Below are 16,945 nucleotides of genomic sequence, written 5' to 3'. Positions count from 1 at the left end.
TCTCCTGATGTAACAAAAACTTTAGAGAAAACTTCAGTTCACTTGTACGTAAGCTCCCCAGTCATACTGTAATCATTGTTGGAGACTTTAATCATCCGACAATTGACTGGGAAACTTATATTTTTGTTAGTGGAGGATGTGATAAGACATCCTGTAAAACTTTACTAAATGCCTCCTCTGAAAATTACCTACAACATATAGTTAGGAACCCCACTCATGATGGAAATACATTGGATCTAATGGCAACAAATAGACCAGACATCTTTGAGGATGTCCACATCAAAACTGGTATCAGTGACTATGATATGGTTATGGCAACAATGATTACCAAGTATAAAGGATTACTAAAGCAAGCAGAAAGATATAAATGTTCAGATAAAGAGTCAGTAATGTCTTATCTCAATTAGGAACTTGAAACATTCAGCACAGGTCAGGAGCATGTAGAGGAACTATGGCTCAAGTTTAAAAGAACAATGCCCAGTAGAACAGTTCATAATTGGAGGGATCTACATGGTATACAGTCACCGTGAAGAAACTTCTAAAGAAACAGAGATTACCGCATTTACTGGAATCTAAGCCGCAACTGAAAAATGAGACTCTAAATCAAGGAAAAAAAAAAAAAATTCCCAAATCTAAGCAGCACCTGAAATTTGAGACTCGAAATTCAAGATGAGAGAAAAGTTTTAGGCCGCACCTCCAAATCAAAACAAAGTTGGTCCACTATAATATGAGACATAATTTAGGTCGAATGAATGACAATACAGCTACAGTAGTTTGGTTTGAATCGTAAGCTTAGCAATTAAGCTTTACCAAGTAGCCATTGCTATGCGTCAGGCGCTCCGTCCGTATTTATACGGGTACGCTTCCTTTTTCACGTGCTTCGTCTGGTTTGAATTGATTGCTTATTTTTCTTTGATCTGATAAGTGCCGTTCTCTTTGTTATAGGTGTTTACGTCACTCTAAGGTGAAAATGTATTACTGTATTGTGCCACGCATTGTTTGTTGCTTTCTGATAATGAGTGTGTACGGCCTGTCGCCGCTCACCGCGTGGCTTGCTTTTGTGCACGGTAGCGCCGCTTACAATTTTTTAAAAAAAAGGAGGAATTGTCTCATTAGTGAAAAAATGGCAAGAGACTGCTTTCTTTCATAATGATCAACAAGAACGAAATAATAGACTGCGTATGATAGGAAATGTTCTGAACGAGAGTTTAGTGAAAATTTTCCTCCGTTTCAATATCTTTGCCGACGCCTCTTTTAGTACATTACATTCTGCACCAAAATCAGAGACATCTTAGATTTAAAAATCTAGTCAATTGCCGTGCTTCATTTTTGACTGTATCACTATTAGGCATAAGAATAATACGAATATAAACGTGACATGATATGATATGTATATTCTTCCACGTTTGCTGTTGTCCCACTCTAGTTTCGTGGTTTATTAGGCACACAGGATTTAAATTAGATAGCTGCAAACCCGAAAGAATACATGACAAAATGTTTATATTCGTATTACTCTTATGGTGAAGAGAATACTGCATGTGATTCACAATTCATAAAAGTTCCTATTAGCAACCATCTCTCCTCAGAGGTAGGAAAAAATTCAGAATGAAGAGTTTCCCATATTGACAAATATCCCAAACAGTCTTACCAGTCGGATTTTCGTAGCACATTGAAATGCTGCTACATTCGAAGATGAACAGTACGAAATTTGTATTGGATAATGTATGAAAATGCAGTGGTCGAAACTCGGGGCAGAGAAAAAAGCTCGTCTTCCACCCCCCCCCCCCCCCCCCCTCCACATACGAAAAACAATCTGCCATTCATTGCGTCGTAAATTTTATTTCTATTTCATACTGTTTCCTTTCCTTACGATAAGCATACTTCATTGCTGCAATTAAGACATTTATTAAACACTAGCTGTACGCCGTGCTTCGCAACGGAAGAAATCTCGGAAAGTGGTTGACCGATTTAAAATTTTAGCACAATGTTTTTTAGGAATACGCCCGTGGTTTTATATACTTTTTTTAATACGTTTGCGAAATGTGTTGCGAATAGTGTTAGTAGTGCAGAAATAAAAGAACAAAATGTCATGCCTGACGCGGCATCTTTATGTTTATCATGTCATATCTCCTGCATTATACGTCTTAAAGAGACATAAATTTGCTGGCACATTTACTGATATATGTGGCTACTATATGCGAAATATGTTGCGATTAGAGTTACTAGTAATGAAATAATACATCAAAACGTCATGCCTACTGCGGCAGATTTACGGTATGTACTGAGAAAATGTAGTAAGCGACAACCTTTTTTCCTTTCATTATTTTGTGGGGGGGTGTCAGCAAGAAAAATTTTCGTAAAGGTTTGAAATTGTATGTAACGTTTGCAGCTAGTCGCTAAGTGCTCTCATTCTCAAATAGTGGATGCATAAATCTGGGTATTTTCCTGTGGTGGCATCTCGTTGTTTATGACGTCATAGCTCCTCAAGAATGTGTATTTCTTTTTTTTTTTTTTTTCGGCTAGAAACCTTCGTGGGCGTACGGAGAGGTTTTGGCACCAGTATTTATCTTTGTGCCTGCAAAGCACGCCCGTGTTACATATATTCGACAGCACAAGTTAGTTGTGGTGGCACCTACCAACATTTTTCAGAACTTCTGCTTATTTTGCACTCGATTCTAAGCCGTAGGAGGTTTTTTGGATTACAAAAACCGCAAGAAAGTGCGGCTTAGATTCGAGTAAATATGGTATACAGCATAATTTTGAAATGTTGCTGCATTAAACATAATACACGGCATTTTATAGTCTCAAGTCTGTTGTGCAGTAGTTATTAATACCAAAACGATTAAATATGTCAGCCAGCTTTTTGCTCATGGACATCAACTGTTCCAAACACTGATGCCAAACCAGTAGCAAATTTCTTCAGTTTCAGAATCTCAGCATCATGCTAACAACAGTAAATTCAACAGGTTTTACATCTCTGTGCTTCTTTTTATGCATAAGTCATTTATGTAAGTTGGGCCCCTCTTTTATAGATGCCTCTCCAAAACAGATTTCGCGCCATTGCCAAGAAATTCTATGAGAAAGCGGGACACTCCCTCAAACGGCTCATCCGAGGACTGGGCCAATAACCTCATCACAGACCAACCACGCGTTGGCCTGACCAGCTGAAGGATTCAGTTTTACTAATCCCCCATCAGAATGTGTCTTTCTCAGGCTCCACCAACAAGCACAAATCAACTAGAATGATAAGATCCAGTCTCTCCCCCTTAGGAACCACAGAAATGACAAATTTTGTCCAAACTGCACCATCTCGAGCCAAGGATAGACTCTTCTTTTTAGCGTCTGCGTCAAGTCATTTACTTACAAATTAGTGAGATCCAACTGTAGTTCAACTGGCACGTAATCAAGGTTGCAAGCGAACAGATTCAGTCACTCTCTTTTCTGTCTCCCTCACAAGAAAGCGCTTCTTCAAATGACGAATAATTTTTTTTGGAATATCGAGGTTGTCACCTGCTCTTACATATTTCACTATTGGCACTACGCACGACAGTACATAATGTTCAGCACATCCACATCCTTCCATCAGACTTCCACAGGATATAGCATGACTCATCACTCCAAATCACCCATTTCCAGTCCTCCACTGTCCACAGCAGCATTGCTCTTTACACCACTTCAAGTGCTGTTTAACACTGACAACAGAAATATATGGCTCACAAGGAGCTGCTCAATCACTGTACCTTATTCTTTTTAACTCCCTACACACAGTTATTGTGCCTTGGGACTCCTGTGTGATTCCTTCTGCTGATTTCAAGTTACTTTTTACAAGCACCCTCCGCAGTGCTCAGTGGTCCCTGTCCGTCAGGACATGAGTTCTGCCTGGTCTTGGTTGAGCTTCAATGTTCCTTTGAATTTTCAGCTGACAATCACATCACCAACAGCTGACTTTGGCAGCTTCAGGTGGGTTTCAGTGTCCCTGATGAATCTGTTACTCATGTGATATCCAATGACTATTCCAGGTTCAAAGTCACTGACCCATTTTGGTTTTACTGCTTACAACACTTACTGCCTCCTTTTATACTGGTGTGTCTGGCTCTTGTGACACCTAGTGATCAATTTCACATCACACAGGGGTGTCTGTATAAAACAATCAGACACTATATAAGCCTAGAGGGCTCTGCGGAGTAGGCATACCAAAGAGAACACTGCAAGATAAGGTTTGAAGTCTGAAACATTTCCAAGGGCCTAATGCATGAAGAAGATTATGACGAACAGCAAACTGCAAGAGAACCTTTATATATCATTTACATCGGACATGAAATATGTCTGACAATTTACTATCTACATCACCCCCCCCCCCCCCCACTCACACACACACACACACACACACACGAGTCAATAATATTATATTTAGAGTTAAAGTGAGTGGTGACTGGAGGTTTACTCAGAGGCACAAGACTTTTTCTGTTTAGTATCATCAGGAATATTTCTGTGAAACAGAGTAATAATTATGTCCATTCCTTTTACAATATCTAGCTATGCAGTATTTCACTTGGATGTGTGTTTAAGGCACATCAAAACACCATTGAGTTACACCAGGTAATGCAGGAGACACTAGACTCATAACAAAGAATTAGCTCCCAACTAATACATTTCTCTCTAATGTTGATACAATACATCCATTTATATTATGATAACTGAAGGAGTTAAAAAGGAAAACAATAAAATTGTTGGATTATCATGCGAATGACTGTTCCTTGGTTTGCATCTCAGATACTTGGCATGACTGCCTCAATGGATGATCATGCACTGCTGGTAAAGCTCTTTTACAGGAAAAGTGACTGTGTGCCAGTAGCTTTGCAGAAGTTCCAGATATTGAAGGGTACAGAAAAAGGCTCTGGTCATTGTCTGTCAAGGGTTTGGAAAAAATTATTACAAAATTAAAAAAGACAGGTTCATTTGAAGTCCAATGTGACTCAAGGAGGAGAACAAGTGATCTGACATCAGCACAAGATGGGGCCACAGCACTGCGGGAGGGGTCGAGTGGTTGTGTGCAAACATGCAATGCACATGGAATTGCTTAAACTCTGTTCCTGTGAGCATGACGCATAAAATTCTACGAAACATCCCACATTGATATCCATCCAAAGTTACCCATGTTCAGGATTTTCCCCATGCTGACCTGGCAGTAAGACAAACAATTGTTCTAGAACTTCTTGCTTGCACGAAAGAGGACAATGAATGGCCAAGGAACATTTTGTGGACAGACAAGCCCTCTCCATCTCTGAGAACACATCAGTACACAGAATTTCAGAATATGGGCAACAGAAAAACCACTCTCATATCAACTAGTTCTCCTTCATTCTGCAAAGGTAACTCTGTTGTGTGTGTTGACGGTATCATCTATATTGGACCATATTTTTTCAAGGAGATGGGTCCTGTGTATCCTGTTACCTGTACCATCACTGGTGAATGTGTTTTGCACACTGATATCAATCCAAACCTACAACAGTGAGGATGTGTGGGTAGGCAACATGGTGCTCCACCTCAAGTTGCACAGTCAGTGAAGCACATGCCGGAGAGGCATTATCAAAACACTAGAATTATCAGCCATCACAGCCATCATTTCCATTCAACAAGGATGTCCAGAACACTGATCTTAATCAGTGGGACTTCTGGCTGTCGGGTTATCTGAACAATGTTGTGTTCAGTGCTCTGATTATAAATGTGGCTGAACTGAAGGCACGCATTATGCAACACATTCTGAACATAAATCCTCAAGACACTATGATCTGTAGAGTGACACACAGTTTCTTAATTTCAGCTTGTGGCAGAAAATGGTAGTCATCATACTGAAAATGCCCTGTGTCTAATTTCATTGTTGCTTTTTATATCGCTTTTGACCTGAGGACAATGGGAAACTAATGTTATTGTTTCTTTTTATGCAGTTTTTGGCCTCAGGATAGTTAAAATTGATCTCATTCTTGCTTTTTTTTAAGTGGTTTTTGGCCTCAGGACAATTAAAAACTCAATTTTCCCATCCAATATGGAACGACCTTGCCATGGTGGATGGGATTACTCAACTAATAGTGCCACAACTGTTGAATGCCAAACCTGTGTGGTTATGCAAATTGCACAGTATGATTGGTTTAATGTGCAACTCATCTCACAATCACTGGACTGTGATTCATCTGCCATTTGTGGTGCCATTTATGGCCAAGCCAATTTACATTTTGATGCTTAGCGGAATCCAATGAGAAAATTTTCTTTTTTTATGTTTCCCCTTCTTCAGAACAGAAAAAACTAGTCCAAATAAAATGCAAGTTTAATACTATGGAAGACACTCTTTTAATTTATCAAGTTGTAGATACTGTTAGTTTCAAACTTTTGCTTTTATTATAAAAAAGAAATAATGGTCCAGTCCATTAGTGTGACCGCAAGCTATGTTTGTCATCAATATGAAATAATCACTCATAGATGGCAGGTGGCTGCACTACCAGAGGATGCTATATAAAGCATGTCCAGGGAAGGGAGGGGGTCTCGGAAAACAGTGCAGTAATGTCAAAATGGAACGATTTATATGATGTCCAAAGGGGAATGAGCATTGGCTTTTGGCCTTTTGGCCAGAGATAGAAGCATTTCCGAAATGGCTAAGTTTGGAAATGGTTCTCATGCTGTCTTGGTTAAAGTATACTGTACTTGGCAAATGGTGCTATCCAAAACTGTCACCAAGGCAACTGTGGTCAACCACAGCCTGTAGCTGACAGGGGTGAATGATGGCTCCAGAGATGTGTATGGACGAATAGACTTGCAACTGTTGAGCAGCTAACCGCCCAGATGAACCGGGGAGCTACTAACAGCATCTCCACAACAACCGTTCAGCAAACATTGCTCCATATAGATCTCTGCAGCAAGGGCCTGGTTCATGCACGTGTACTGACTGCTGTTCATTGGTGACAAAGGCAGGAATTTGCCTGCTAATACCATAACTGGATGTCCACTGAGTGGTGACAGGAAGGCTTTTCAGATGAACTACATTTTATGCTCCATCCGACAGATGGTCATTGTCCTGTGCAGTTCTGCAACAGTTGTTGGAACGGTCCAGGCTAGAGGAGGAAACAATATGGTCTGGGAAATGTTCTCGTGGCAGTCCCTAAGTGATCTTGTCATTCTCAGAGGCACAATGAATCAACACAAAAATGTATCTAGCCTTGGAGACTATGTTCATTCCTACATGCAGTCTCTTTTATCCTCAACAAACGGCATCTACCAACAGGATAATATAATGTGTCACACAGCTTGCAGTGTATGTGCATGGTACAATGAGCACCAGGCCACCAAACACCCTGGATTTAAACTCAATCAAGAACCTGTGGGACCAACTCAACTGGGCTGTTCGTCAACCGAGAAACGTAGCACAGTTGACGACAGCACTGGAGTCAGCATGGCTCCACATCTGGAACCTTTGACACTCTTCCTGCACATCCATGTTGCAAAAGATGACTATTAAGGCTTTTGATAGGTGTTCATATTAATGTGACTGTACTGTGAATTTTGATTCAACTCCTTTAAGATTTGAGAAGCTAAACTCTGAACTATATCTTTCTCTTTTGGATGCACTAATCTCAGGACACAAATATACACTGTACATAAAACTAGTCTGTATCTGTTTGTGTTCGTATGTTAAAACCAAATTAAGCGCATTTTACACTAAAGGAAGCGTCAACAAACACAATGTCAAGATGCATACCACATAATGATACTTGAAGAGATGAACAAATTCCAGTAACAGACACAAATCAACAAGTCCATTTCTTCTAATAAAATACTAAGATCTACTTTGCTCTCATTCTTTAACATTTTTAGAGTTATAGTTACTTGAACAAGTTTTCAACAAGTTAATAGCTTTTTTAATTAAGAATGCCATCAGATTTTAATGATATTTATGTGAAACTAGCTATCAAATTTAAGAATTTTCATGTAAACACACTATTATAATCCACAAAGTAATTAATGATTCAAACTATCATACTTTAAGCATCAATGGTGAATTTAAAAAATCTTGACTCTGACCAGTCAATAGGAATTTTCATTGACAAAGATATTTATTATCTTAACATTATCTGGCATAAGAATACCACAAATCAACACTAAACAATAGCCTAAGCAAATATACGTAATCAATTGCTCAATCATTACCCTTCTTTTCTGAATCATCATCCACATCTTCGCTAGGATAGATTTCTTCCAATTCTTCATCATCGGCATGAAATCGAATTGCAAATGATGGAACAGATGTTGTAATGGATTTCCCTAGGAAAAAATATGATAATTAATTTGTTTGCCATTTAAAACTTTGACCAGTTGAAAGTGCTGTTATTTTGGTGAGGATAGCTTTCAAATTCTTTTCCTAGAATACATACCCTTCAACATGCCCAGTGTTATTTTACCAGAATTTCCCTTCTTTCCACTCATCATTCATGAGATCAAATTTATTAAAGAGTGTAGTTAGTTAGGATCTTAGAGAAAAGTGGTTAGAGAAAGATGAATGAAATATCTGTAGAATAGGAAAGAAAAGTAAACCTGAAAACAGAACAGGGAAATAAACAGATGGACAACACAGGCAGAGACAGGACAACAATGAACAAAGAAAGAACTTGAAAGCTTTAGAATAACAGTACCTGATCCTCGTTTCAATGGATCCATCTTTATGCATCAGCGTCAGGAGTCTTGGCTTCACAGATAGGACCTGTAACAGGAGATTGTGATATATTCTACATGTCAGGAGAAAATACACATATGTATGTAATGCATCAAGTCACACTAAGCTAGCCCATAGGCTGAATTCTGTGTGATCACAGTCACACAAAACTTTGAGATAGTTGTAGGTTTCATTCTTCTCCCAGTATCCACGTAGAAATCTACCCCCCCCCCCCCCCCCCACCAGTCCACCCACGTACATGCGCACATGCACCAACACACACACACAGACACACACACACACACACACACACACACACACACACACACACACACCCCTAACAAGCCACCATTTGCATCACCCCTACAGTCCACAGATTGGAAGAGGGAGTGTAGCAGCAAGGAGGAAGGAAAAGTGTACAGATGAAACGAGAGTATAGGAAAGTGTTGGGAGGCAGGACAAGTTGGACAGCTCTCAGCTAATGTTGATTAACGATGCTAACAACCTCCAAACTGGAGGCAAAGTGCAGGAGAATTCTATTGCTCTTCTTTATTCCCAAAAAACTACTGTAGCTATTAACCAACAACCAATCCCTTAACTCTTCACAATGCATAGACCTCGAAAGACTGTAGCAAATCTTTCTCCACGATACAACTTTATTCAATTTGCCCAGCAAGAGGGCATGTTTTACCCAGAATTCTGTCTTCACACCTTAAGCCGCTGCCGTGTCACCCACCCAATCTAAATAATGTCTTAATATGGTCCTACAGCACTTATGTTTGCAATCCCTCACCCCACAATTGGGTTCTCTCCCTTGTGGATCACTAACACACTAAATCTGTACTGTACACTCACACCCATCACCTAATTTTGTGACCAATCTGGGAATGATGTATACAGAAAACTTGAAACAAAAATCTGACTGAAAGCAAAAATAAATGCTAAAAATTCTAATGGAATTTATACTGAACATACTGGTTGGACAACCATGATGGTGATGTACTTATTGCCGTGAAAAACTGAAAACTGTCTACTGAGTTTAACGCAAAGTCAAGCTGCAAATTTATGTGGGTGAGACAGGTGTCACAAGCGAGTCAAAAACAGCAATTGGACATTATATCAACTACCCACATTAAGTATTGATGATGTGTGACAATTCAGAGAAAGGTTGAAAAATGTCAATCTCCTAGCTTAGATAAGGGTCCAAAATAGCCAAACAGACAATTAAAGTTTTACACTAGGTAGTTGTTTCCTTAGAAAGTACAAAGATCTAGGAATAGGATGCACAAATTTCCTTAGAGAACACAAAGATCTAGGAACGGGATACACAAATACCCATACTTAGATTTATATGGAGAATCATAAGTGTAATTCACACACATTTCAAACCATTCTTGAGGATCATTAGCCAATCTGGGATTCTGATCAAGTTCAATTAATGGGCCAAGGGAGAGAGAAGATTCAAAGAAATTTGCATATATTGTGTTCTTATTTAATCAGTGTGAGAACATAGCAGAAATGCTCAACTTCTGAGAACTTGTGTTTTAATATGACACAGGAGACTTAATACTTCAACTTTTATCTCACCTAACAGCTGCTAGAATAAAATTATACAAGGGTTGGAACTTAAATAGTGGCAACTATTTATTCATAACTGATACAAAAGAGTTACACACGTTTGCACCTGTTACTGTCCTTCAAAGTTGTGTAGAACCTGTTGCCAGCGACATGGAGGGTGTACCGTTAGCAGAGCCTGTTCTGTTGATGGTGGGAATGGAGCAGTCTACTGCCTGTCGAATCTCTGGAACAGTTCTGAAGCGAATGCCATAAAGTGATTCCTTCATCTTCGGAATCAAATCATAGTCAACAAAGACCTAAGTCCAGGGATTATGGTGGATGGTACAGGACTTCCCAGTCCCATCGACCTAACAGAGCAGCCACAGCTTGCACTGTATGTGCCTGTGCATTGTCATGTAAAACGATGGGTGGGTTGCGCAGAATGTGTCGCTGCTTCTTTTCCAAAGCTGGTCACAGGTGATATTCAAAAAACAAACAGTAATACTGCGCATTGATGGTCTGCCGTGGAGGAACATAATGCATTAGGATACCACCATCACAGTCGTACACGAGAATCACTATAGCTTTCGACTGCTCCATTCACACAATCAACAGAACAGGCTCTGCTAACGGTATACTATGACTTCCACATCGCTGGCAACAGGTTCTACACAATACTGTTGGCTAGTACTTTGAAGGACAGTAACGGGTGCAAACATGTAACTCTTTTAGATCGGTTGTGAATAAATAGCTGCTACTATTTAAGTTCCAACCGTCATAGAAGTGTATGTACAAACAGAATTTTTTTTTTCTTTCCTTCCAGGATACTATAACTGAAATTGAACAAAAGGGGTAATGTACTTCTAGTAAACCACGTGCCCCTGCACACACCTTATTGTGGCTTGCAGAATATACAAGCAGATTCAATAAAATGTTTATAAACTGACATGGCACATCAAGCATACAACAAAGATCAGGGCGTTGCAAAGGCCACCCAGGGCTACTAAATGGTGCTGCAATAATAGTCAAATGTTAAAAATGGATGTCCACTATAGGAGATTCTCAAAGTTTTGTCCAGACGCATCAAGACATTCCTGACATTGATGCTGCACTGAACAGTTGCCCCCACAGATTGGGTGATCGTGGTGGCCATGCGACTGTCTCACTGTGACCAATCCAGAGGCCAGGAAAGGTTGCCTGTAGATGTGCCCTCACTTTGCTGAAATGAATGGGGCCTCAACCTGCTGAAATCAAATTTGGTGATGAATAGGCATGGGAACATTGTTCAGCATGTCTCGCATAACCTCTTGCAGGAATACAAAATAAGTGCAACCATCAAGTTGATTGGGAGAATGTATGGGCCAAATAAACAGTCTCCAATGATGCAAGCCCACATGTTAAAGGTAAATTTGTATTGTGAGGCATGGGTATGGGTAGCATGTGGTTTCATATTTACATACGTATGCAGGTTGTGAATGTTCATCACACCCTTGGGTGAGAACACAGCCTCATTGGTGAAGAAGACATTCACTGTCAAGCTTCGGTCTGCAGCCGATTCCTGCAGAAGCCACCACGGAAATCCCATGTGCTTGTTGTAGTCCCCCAGCTGCTGTCCTTTGTCATTTACAATGCACCAGACAGAGGGCTGGGGGATATTAGTAGCATGGAATACACCTTGTATACTTTTTGATGGTGTATGCTGCAACCTTTCGAGAACACTTTCTTTGGTGACAACTGTGAACATATTGTTCATTGGCCACCAGCAACCAGTTTGTGCACTTGGAATGATCTGGTTTCATACAATCGGCAATGCAAGGTGCCAAATCATGAGTGGCACGACACTTTTCTATTGGGATATTTCACATGATGCAATTGCATGATGCACGATTTCATTTGGCTGCACCATAAATCAAATGCATCTCGGCCATTTCACAGTACCTGTAACTAGCCATGTTACTTCCAACACCTCCACACACGAATGGTGATGGTCTCCTTGCGCTCCAACTGTTTTTGTATAGCAACTTCCTCTCGTGGCATTCGCAACCCCCAGTTCCTATATGCTTACTGATTCTTGGTGTATGCCTAATCTGCCATGTCTTTTGTAAACATTTTTTGAATCATAACTGTTGTGAACAGAATGCTTGTCCACCCGGTTGCTGAAGATGGAGTGCAACAATTATTTAAGGAACTACTTTAACACCTACGCCATTTGTTTTCTCTCCTTGTCATCCATTAGCATCTGTGAGCTACCAAAAACACGATCTGTCAATCCAGACAATCCCAGTTACCTATTGCCATCAGCTCCAACCCGTGGCCACCCCACCCAGTTCTTTTGTCGTCAACCTCCTCCTACCTGTCCTTTCACACCGTTGTAAGTAACCCTCTCTTGTCCAGACACTGTAGTCTCCTTTTTCCCCTTTCTGAACCACAGTTTCCTCAGTCTGGCAACTGTTGTCAAACCCCTCCTTCTAAATCCCCTGCAGCTACACTACTTTCCTCTCATCCCACATACCTTCCTTAATAACCATTCAACATCACCTGTTACCATGGCAGGGCAGATGTCTGCTTCCCCCCCCCCCCCCACTCCCCCCCCCCCTCTCTCTCTCTCTCTCTCTCTCTCTCTCTCTCTCTCTCTCTCTCTCTCTCTCACCCGTCACCCCCTCCCCCCTTCTCTCTCTCTCTCTCTCTCTCTCTCTCTCTCTCTCTCTCTCTCTCTCTCTGATATTGTAATGGATTATATTGACAAGAGGTTATAAGATCAAAACCAACAAAAGCAAAACAAGGGCAACGGAGTTTACTCAAATTGAATCAGTCAACAATGAGGGAATTAGAGTAGGAAACTGAGACACCAAAAGCAGTAGACTGGTTTTGCTATTTGGACACTAAAATCTCTGCTGAAGTCGAGGTGATAGCAAGGAAAGTGTTCTGAATGAGAAAATTTCTTAATTTCAAACAAAAATTTAGATCAGGCAACTAACAAAGAGTTGATTTCAGGAAGGGGAAAAAGAGATGTATGGCATAACTTGACCAAAAGAAAGGATCAGCTGATAGGACATATTTTGATCGATTAAGGAATCCTTAATCAATGGAGGGAAGTGAGTGATGTAGATGAAGGCCATGACTACAGTATACAGGATGTATAAGGGGCACTCAGATGAATATGAAACACATGGAAGAAAGTAAGTTAACTGTTTATTAAGCCAAAAGTAATCAACACAACTGTTAATACATTTATCCCACTGTGAGGCACAATCAATGCCTTCATGGGAAAATGTTTGCAATTGTCTACGGAGCCACAATTCTACCCAGGTGTACACCTCCTTGTCCAAAGCAAATCACCAGCCACAAATGTCTTTCTTCAGGACTCAAAATATACGTAAATTGCTTGAGGAGACATCGGAACTGTACGGAGGATGTGTAAGGGTTTCTCGGCAAAATTTCTGCAGAATATTCAAAACAACCTTGGAACACATGAGCAGTTGTTTCACGTACACTGCTGGGAAGCCATTACATATTCTCCATACATTCCAAATCCCTCCCCATGTGATTTACATATTTTTGGAGCCCTGACGACAGATATTCATGGTCACTGATTTGCTTCAGACAAAGAAGTGCACATTCCGGTCATTCTGGTATAATCATAGTCTTGTAACAAACGCAAACATTTTTCCATGAACACATTGACCTTCTTGTCTCATAGTGGGATAGAGGTATTAACAATTATGGCAGTTACTTCTGAAATGATAAGCAGTTTACTTATTTTTTTCCATCTGTCTCGTTTTCATCTGACTGCCCCTTATATGTCCCAGGAGCTATGTAGATATGAAAAGCCTTGCATATAATAGCCTCATTTGGAAAGCTGCATCAAACCATTCTTCAGCCTGAAGATCCCAGCAGCACAATTGTCTCTGTAAGCAAAATCTACAATTCATCCGAAGGTGTGTAGTTGCATTCCTCAATTTTGCAAGATGCCTCCATTCTGGAATTTTCTTTATTATATTAAGGAAAACAAAGTAGTGTACATGAAACTGTGGAGCACCAAAAGCCAGATGAAAGCTCATATCCCAGAGTGTGATACTGATTTAGTAAACAAAATGTAAAACATATTTTCAGTGGTTTTCGATACAAAAATAATACATAGTTTATATCCAAATTAATGAAACATGTTTCAGTTTTTATTGATAACTACTGAATATTCATTCCAGAAGGCACCATAACACATCTGTAGAAAAATGTGGTGCAAAATGCACACTTCTGAATAAACACTGATGGCAATAAACAAGGTGTGACAGCAAGAAGGAGCACAAATAAAAAAACTTTTCCTTCTTGCGAAAAACAATATATAGGAAGAATTGGATTAAATTTTTTATGATTTACGGTAAACAAGATGTAAAATTTAGTACACAGACCTGCCACCTCTGGCAGCGACAGTGGGTCTAACCTGGCTGTTCACTGAGCCAAACTGAACTTGAATAATACAGATGAGTATGTCATTCCATGCTGCCTCCACTCTATAGTGGAGTTCATCCATTGCAGCGGCTGGCAATTGATAGTTTGCCACACTCCCATCAAACATGACCAGATTTTTTTCAGTGAGTGAGAGATCGAGAGAACATGTTCGCCAGGGAACCAGTCAAACACTCTCCATACCAGAAAATGTCGGAAAAGCTTGAGCAACATGTGGTCTTGTGTTATCTTCTTAAAGGATAATTGAAGATAGGGCACAGCCACCAGCTTTACAAGATGGAAATGTAACAGCTGCTGTCCAAATTATCACCTACATGCACCGAGGGGATCAGTATGATGATGATGACTGCAATCTGCCAATATTTGTTCTCCTCAAAACCTCCACATACAAATACGTCCATGGTGATGCTGCATGCAGAACTGGGACTTGTCTGAAATGATGATGTGGTGGCAATACCTATGTTCACTTTTGTCCCTGAGTGCGCCATTCTCAATGCTCCTCCCTCTGCTGCAATATCAGAAGAAGTCACAACAATGGTCACAATACTGACAGCCCATGGTGCTCCTGATGTTCTCACAGTATCTGTGTAGCCACCTGTCCCGCTGAAAACAATCCCTTTTCCTGGGTAAATGTACATGATGTTGTTGCACAATGCTGCATGTAATGGAAAATAATGTCTCTGTCCCCTTATGTTCTAGTCACGTGGGGGCCATTGAGATCCCGCATGGGGTGGAGTATGGCCCTTCTGAACTCGCTGAGCCTATATAAGCATGAAAGATGTGGAATCCTGACCACAGTGAGTAGTGATGTTGCACAGTGATAAACTGCCATCTCAATTGGACACGATCCTCCCATTTCCGTATTCTGAGAAATGCTGGTACGTGTTTCTCATTCAGCTTAGATTACATGTACTATTAGTTCCAACTGATCCATAGTGAGTGGATCCTCTGGGATGTGGAACAACTCAAAAACATGTACCTTCTAAAGATCTCAAATGAAATTTAGCGTAAAGGATGTGTAATTGGTTTTAAAAAAGAGGCTTAAGCATATTTACATTCAAAAAGGTATACAACCTGTCACCAAACATTAAATATTCAACACATGTGGGTGTATATGATAATTCTTATGCTATTGTAGCCATGTACCATCAAATAAGAAATTATTCCACTTATTTACAATGTTTGAATTACTCCATAAAATTGTACAGAACTCAGATTGTATGCAATATTCACATGACATGATGTTATTAACAACATGCATGCATCAATTGGTTCTGCTCCAAAATTCATTAATATTGTAGAAGGAGTTGGTCACCAAAAAATCCTTTACACTCTTCCCAAACTGAACTTTTTCATTAGTTAAAATTAGTGAAAATGTATATTGCTGAATAGTGAACACCTTTCTAAACCAACGCACACAACTCCAAAACTTTGTGAAAGTTGTTCTTATTTCTGGCAATGATGCCATGAATTGAGCTGTTGGTCTGAAAAAAAAAAAGATGTATATTTTAACGACAAATTTCATTAAGGATTAAATATATTAGGAACCAGTAGTTAGTATCCCCAGTTCCTTTAACGGTCCTCTGTAAGACATTCTTGAGTTCACACCACAAATAATTCGCACTGCACATTTTTGAGCTCAGAAAACTGTAGCTAGTCTTAATGAGTTACCCCAGAAAAAATCCCATATGACATTATGGAATGAAAGTAAGCATAGTATGCTAGTTTTTCTATTGTTATATCATCTGTGTCTCACAACCATCACACAGCAAACAGAGATTTGTTTAGGCACTTCCACAGTTCTGCAGTATGCCCCTCCCAGTTAAATTTATTATCACACTGTAATCCCAAATTTAACATTGTTAACTACTTCCATCTGTTTGTCATTATATTTTAGGTATATACTGGCAGGAAACCTTTTACATATTCTGAATTGCATATAAATTTTTTTTCAGATTTTAGTGATGGAGAATTGGCTAGAAACCATATATTAATGTCTACGAAAATTTCATTAGCTGACCCTACAGCTATACTTGATTTACTACACTACTAGCCATTAAAATTGCTACACCACGAAGATGACGTGCTACAGATGCGAAATTTAACTGACAGGAATAAGGTGCTGTGATATGCAAATGATTAGCTATTCAGAGCATTCACACAAGGTTGGTGCCGATGGCGATACCTACAACGTGCTGACATGAGGAAAGTTTCCAATCG

At 39.8% G+C, this 16,945-nt stretch overlaps 1 protein-coding gene across 8 annotated transcripts in view; it reads right to left on the bottom strand.

Moving 5' to 3' along the window:
• The window catches only part of LOC126279051 (testis-expressed protein 2), a 321,894-nt gene that overhangs the window by 241,174 nt on the left and 63,775 nt on the right, over positions 1–16,945 (bottom strand). For 7 of the 8 annotated variants that reach the window (XM_049979461.1, XM_049979464.1, XM_049979465.1 and 4 more), the window contains 2 exons: positions 8,682–8,749; positions 8,200–8,313 (listed from right to left, as the gene is read on the bottom strand). In XM_049979461.1, the coding sequence (XP_049835418.1) occupies positions 8,200–8,313; positions 8,682–8,706 (139 nt within the window). In that variant the 5' untranslated portion in view covers positions 8,707–8,749. Of the gene's footprint in view, positions 1–8,199; positions 8,314–8,423; positions 8,584–8,681; positions 8,750–16,945 lie in introns of all 8 variants that reach the window. The other variant, XM_049979459.1, reaches the window with a different exon arrangement.

The sequence above is a fragment of the Schistocerca gregaria genome, chromosome 6 (assembly GCF_023897955.1).
Source record: "Schistocerca gregaria isolate iqSchGreg1 chromosome 6, iqSchGreg1.2, whole genome shotgun sequence".
Taxonomy (NCBI): domain Eukaryota; kingdom Metazoa; phylum Arthropoda; class Insecta; order Orthoptera; family Acrididae; genus Schistocerca; species Schistocerca gregaria.
Note: the sequence above shows the minus strand (reverse complement) of the source record. Positions and strands in the feature narration are given on the sequence as shown.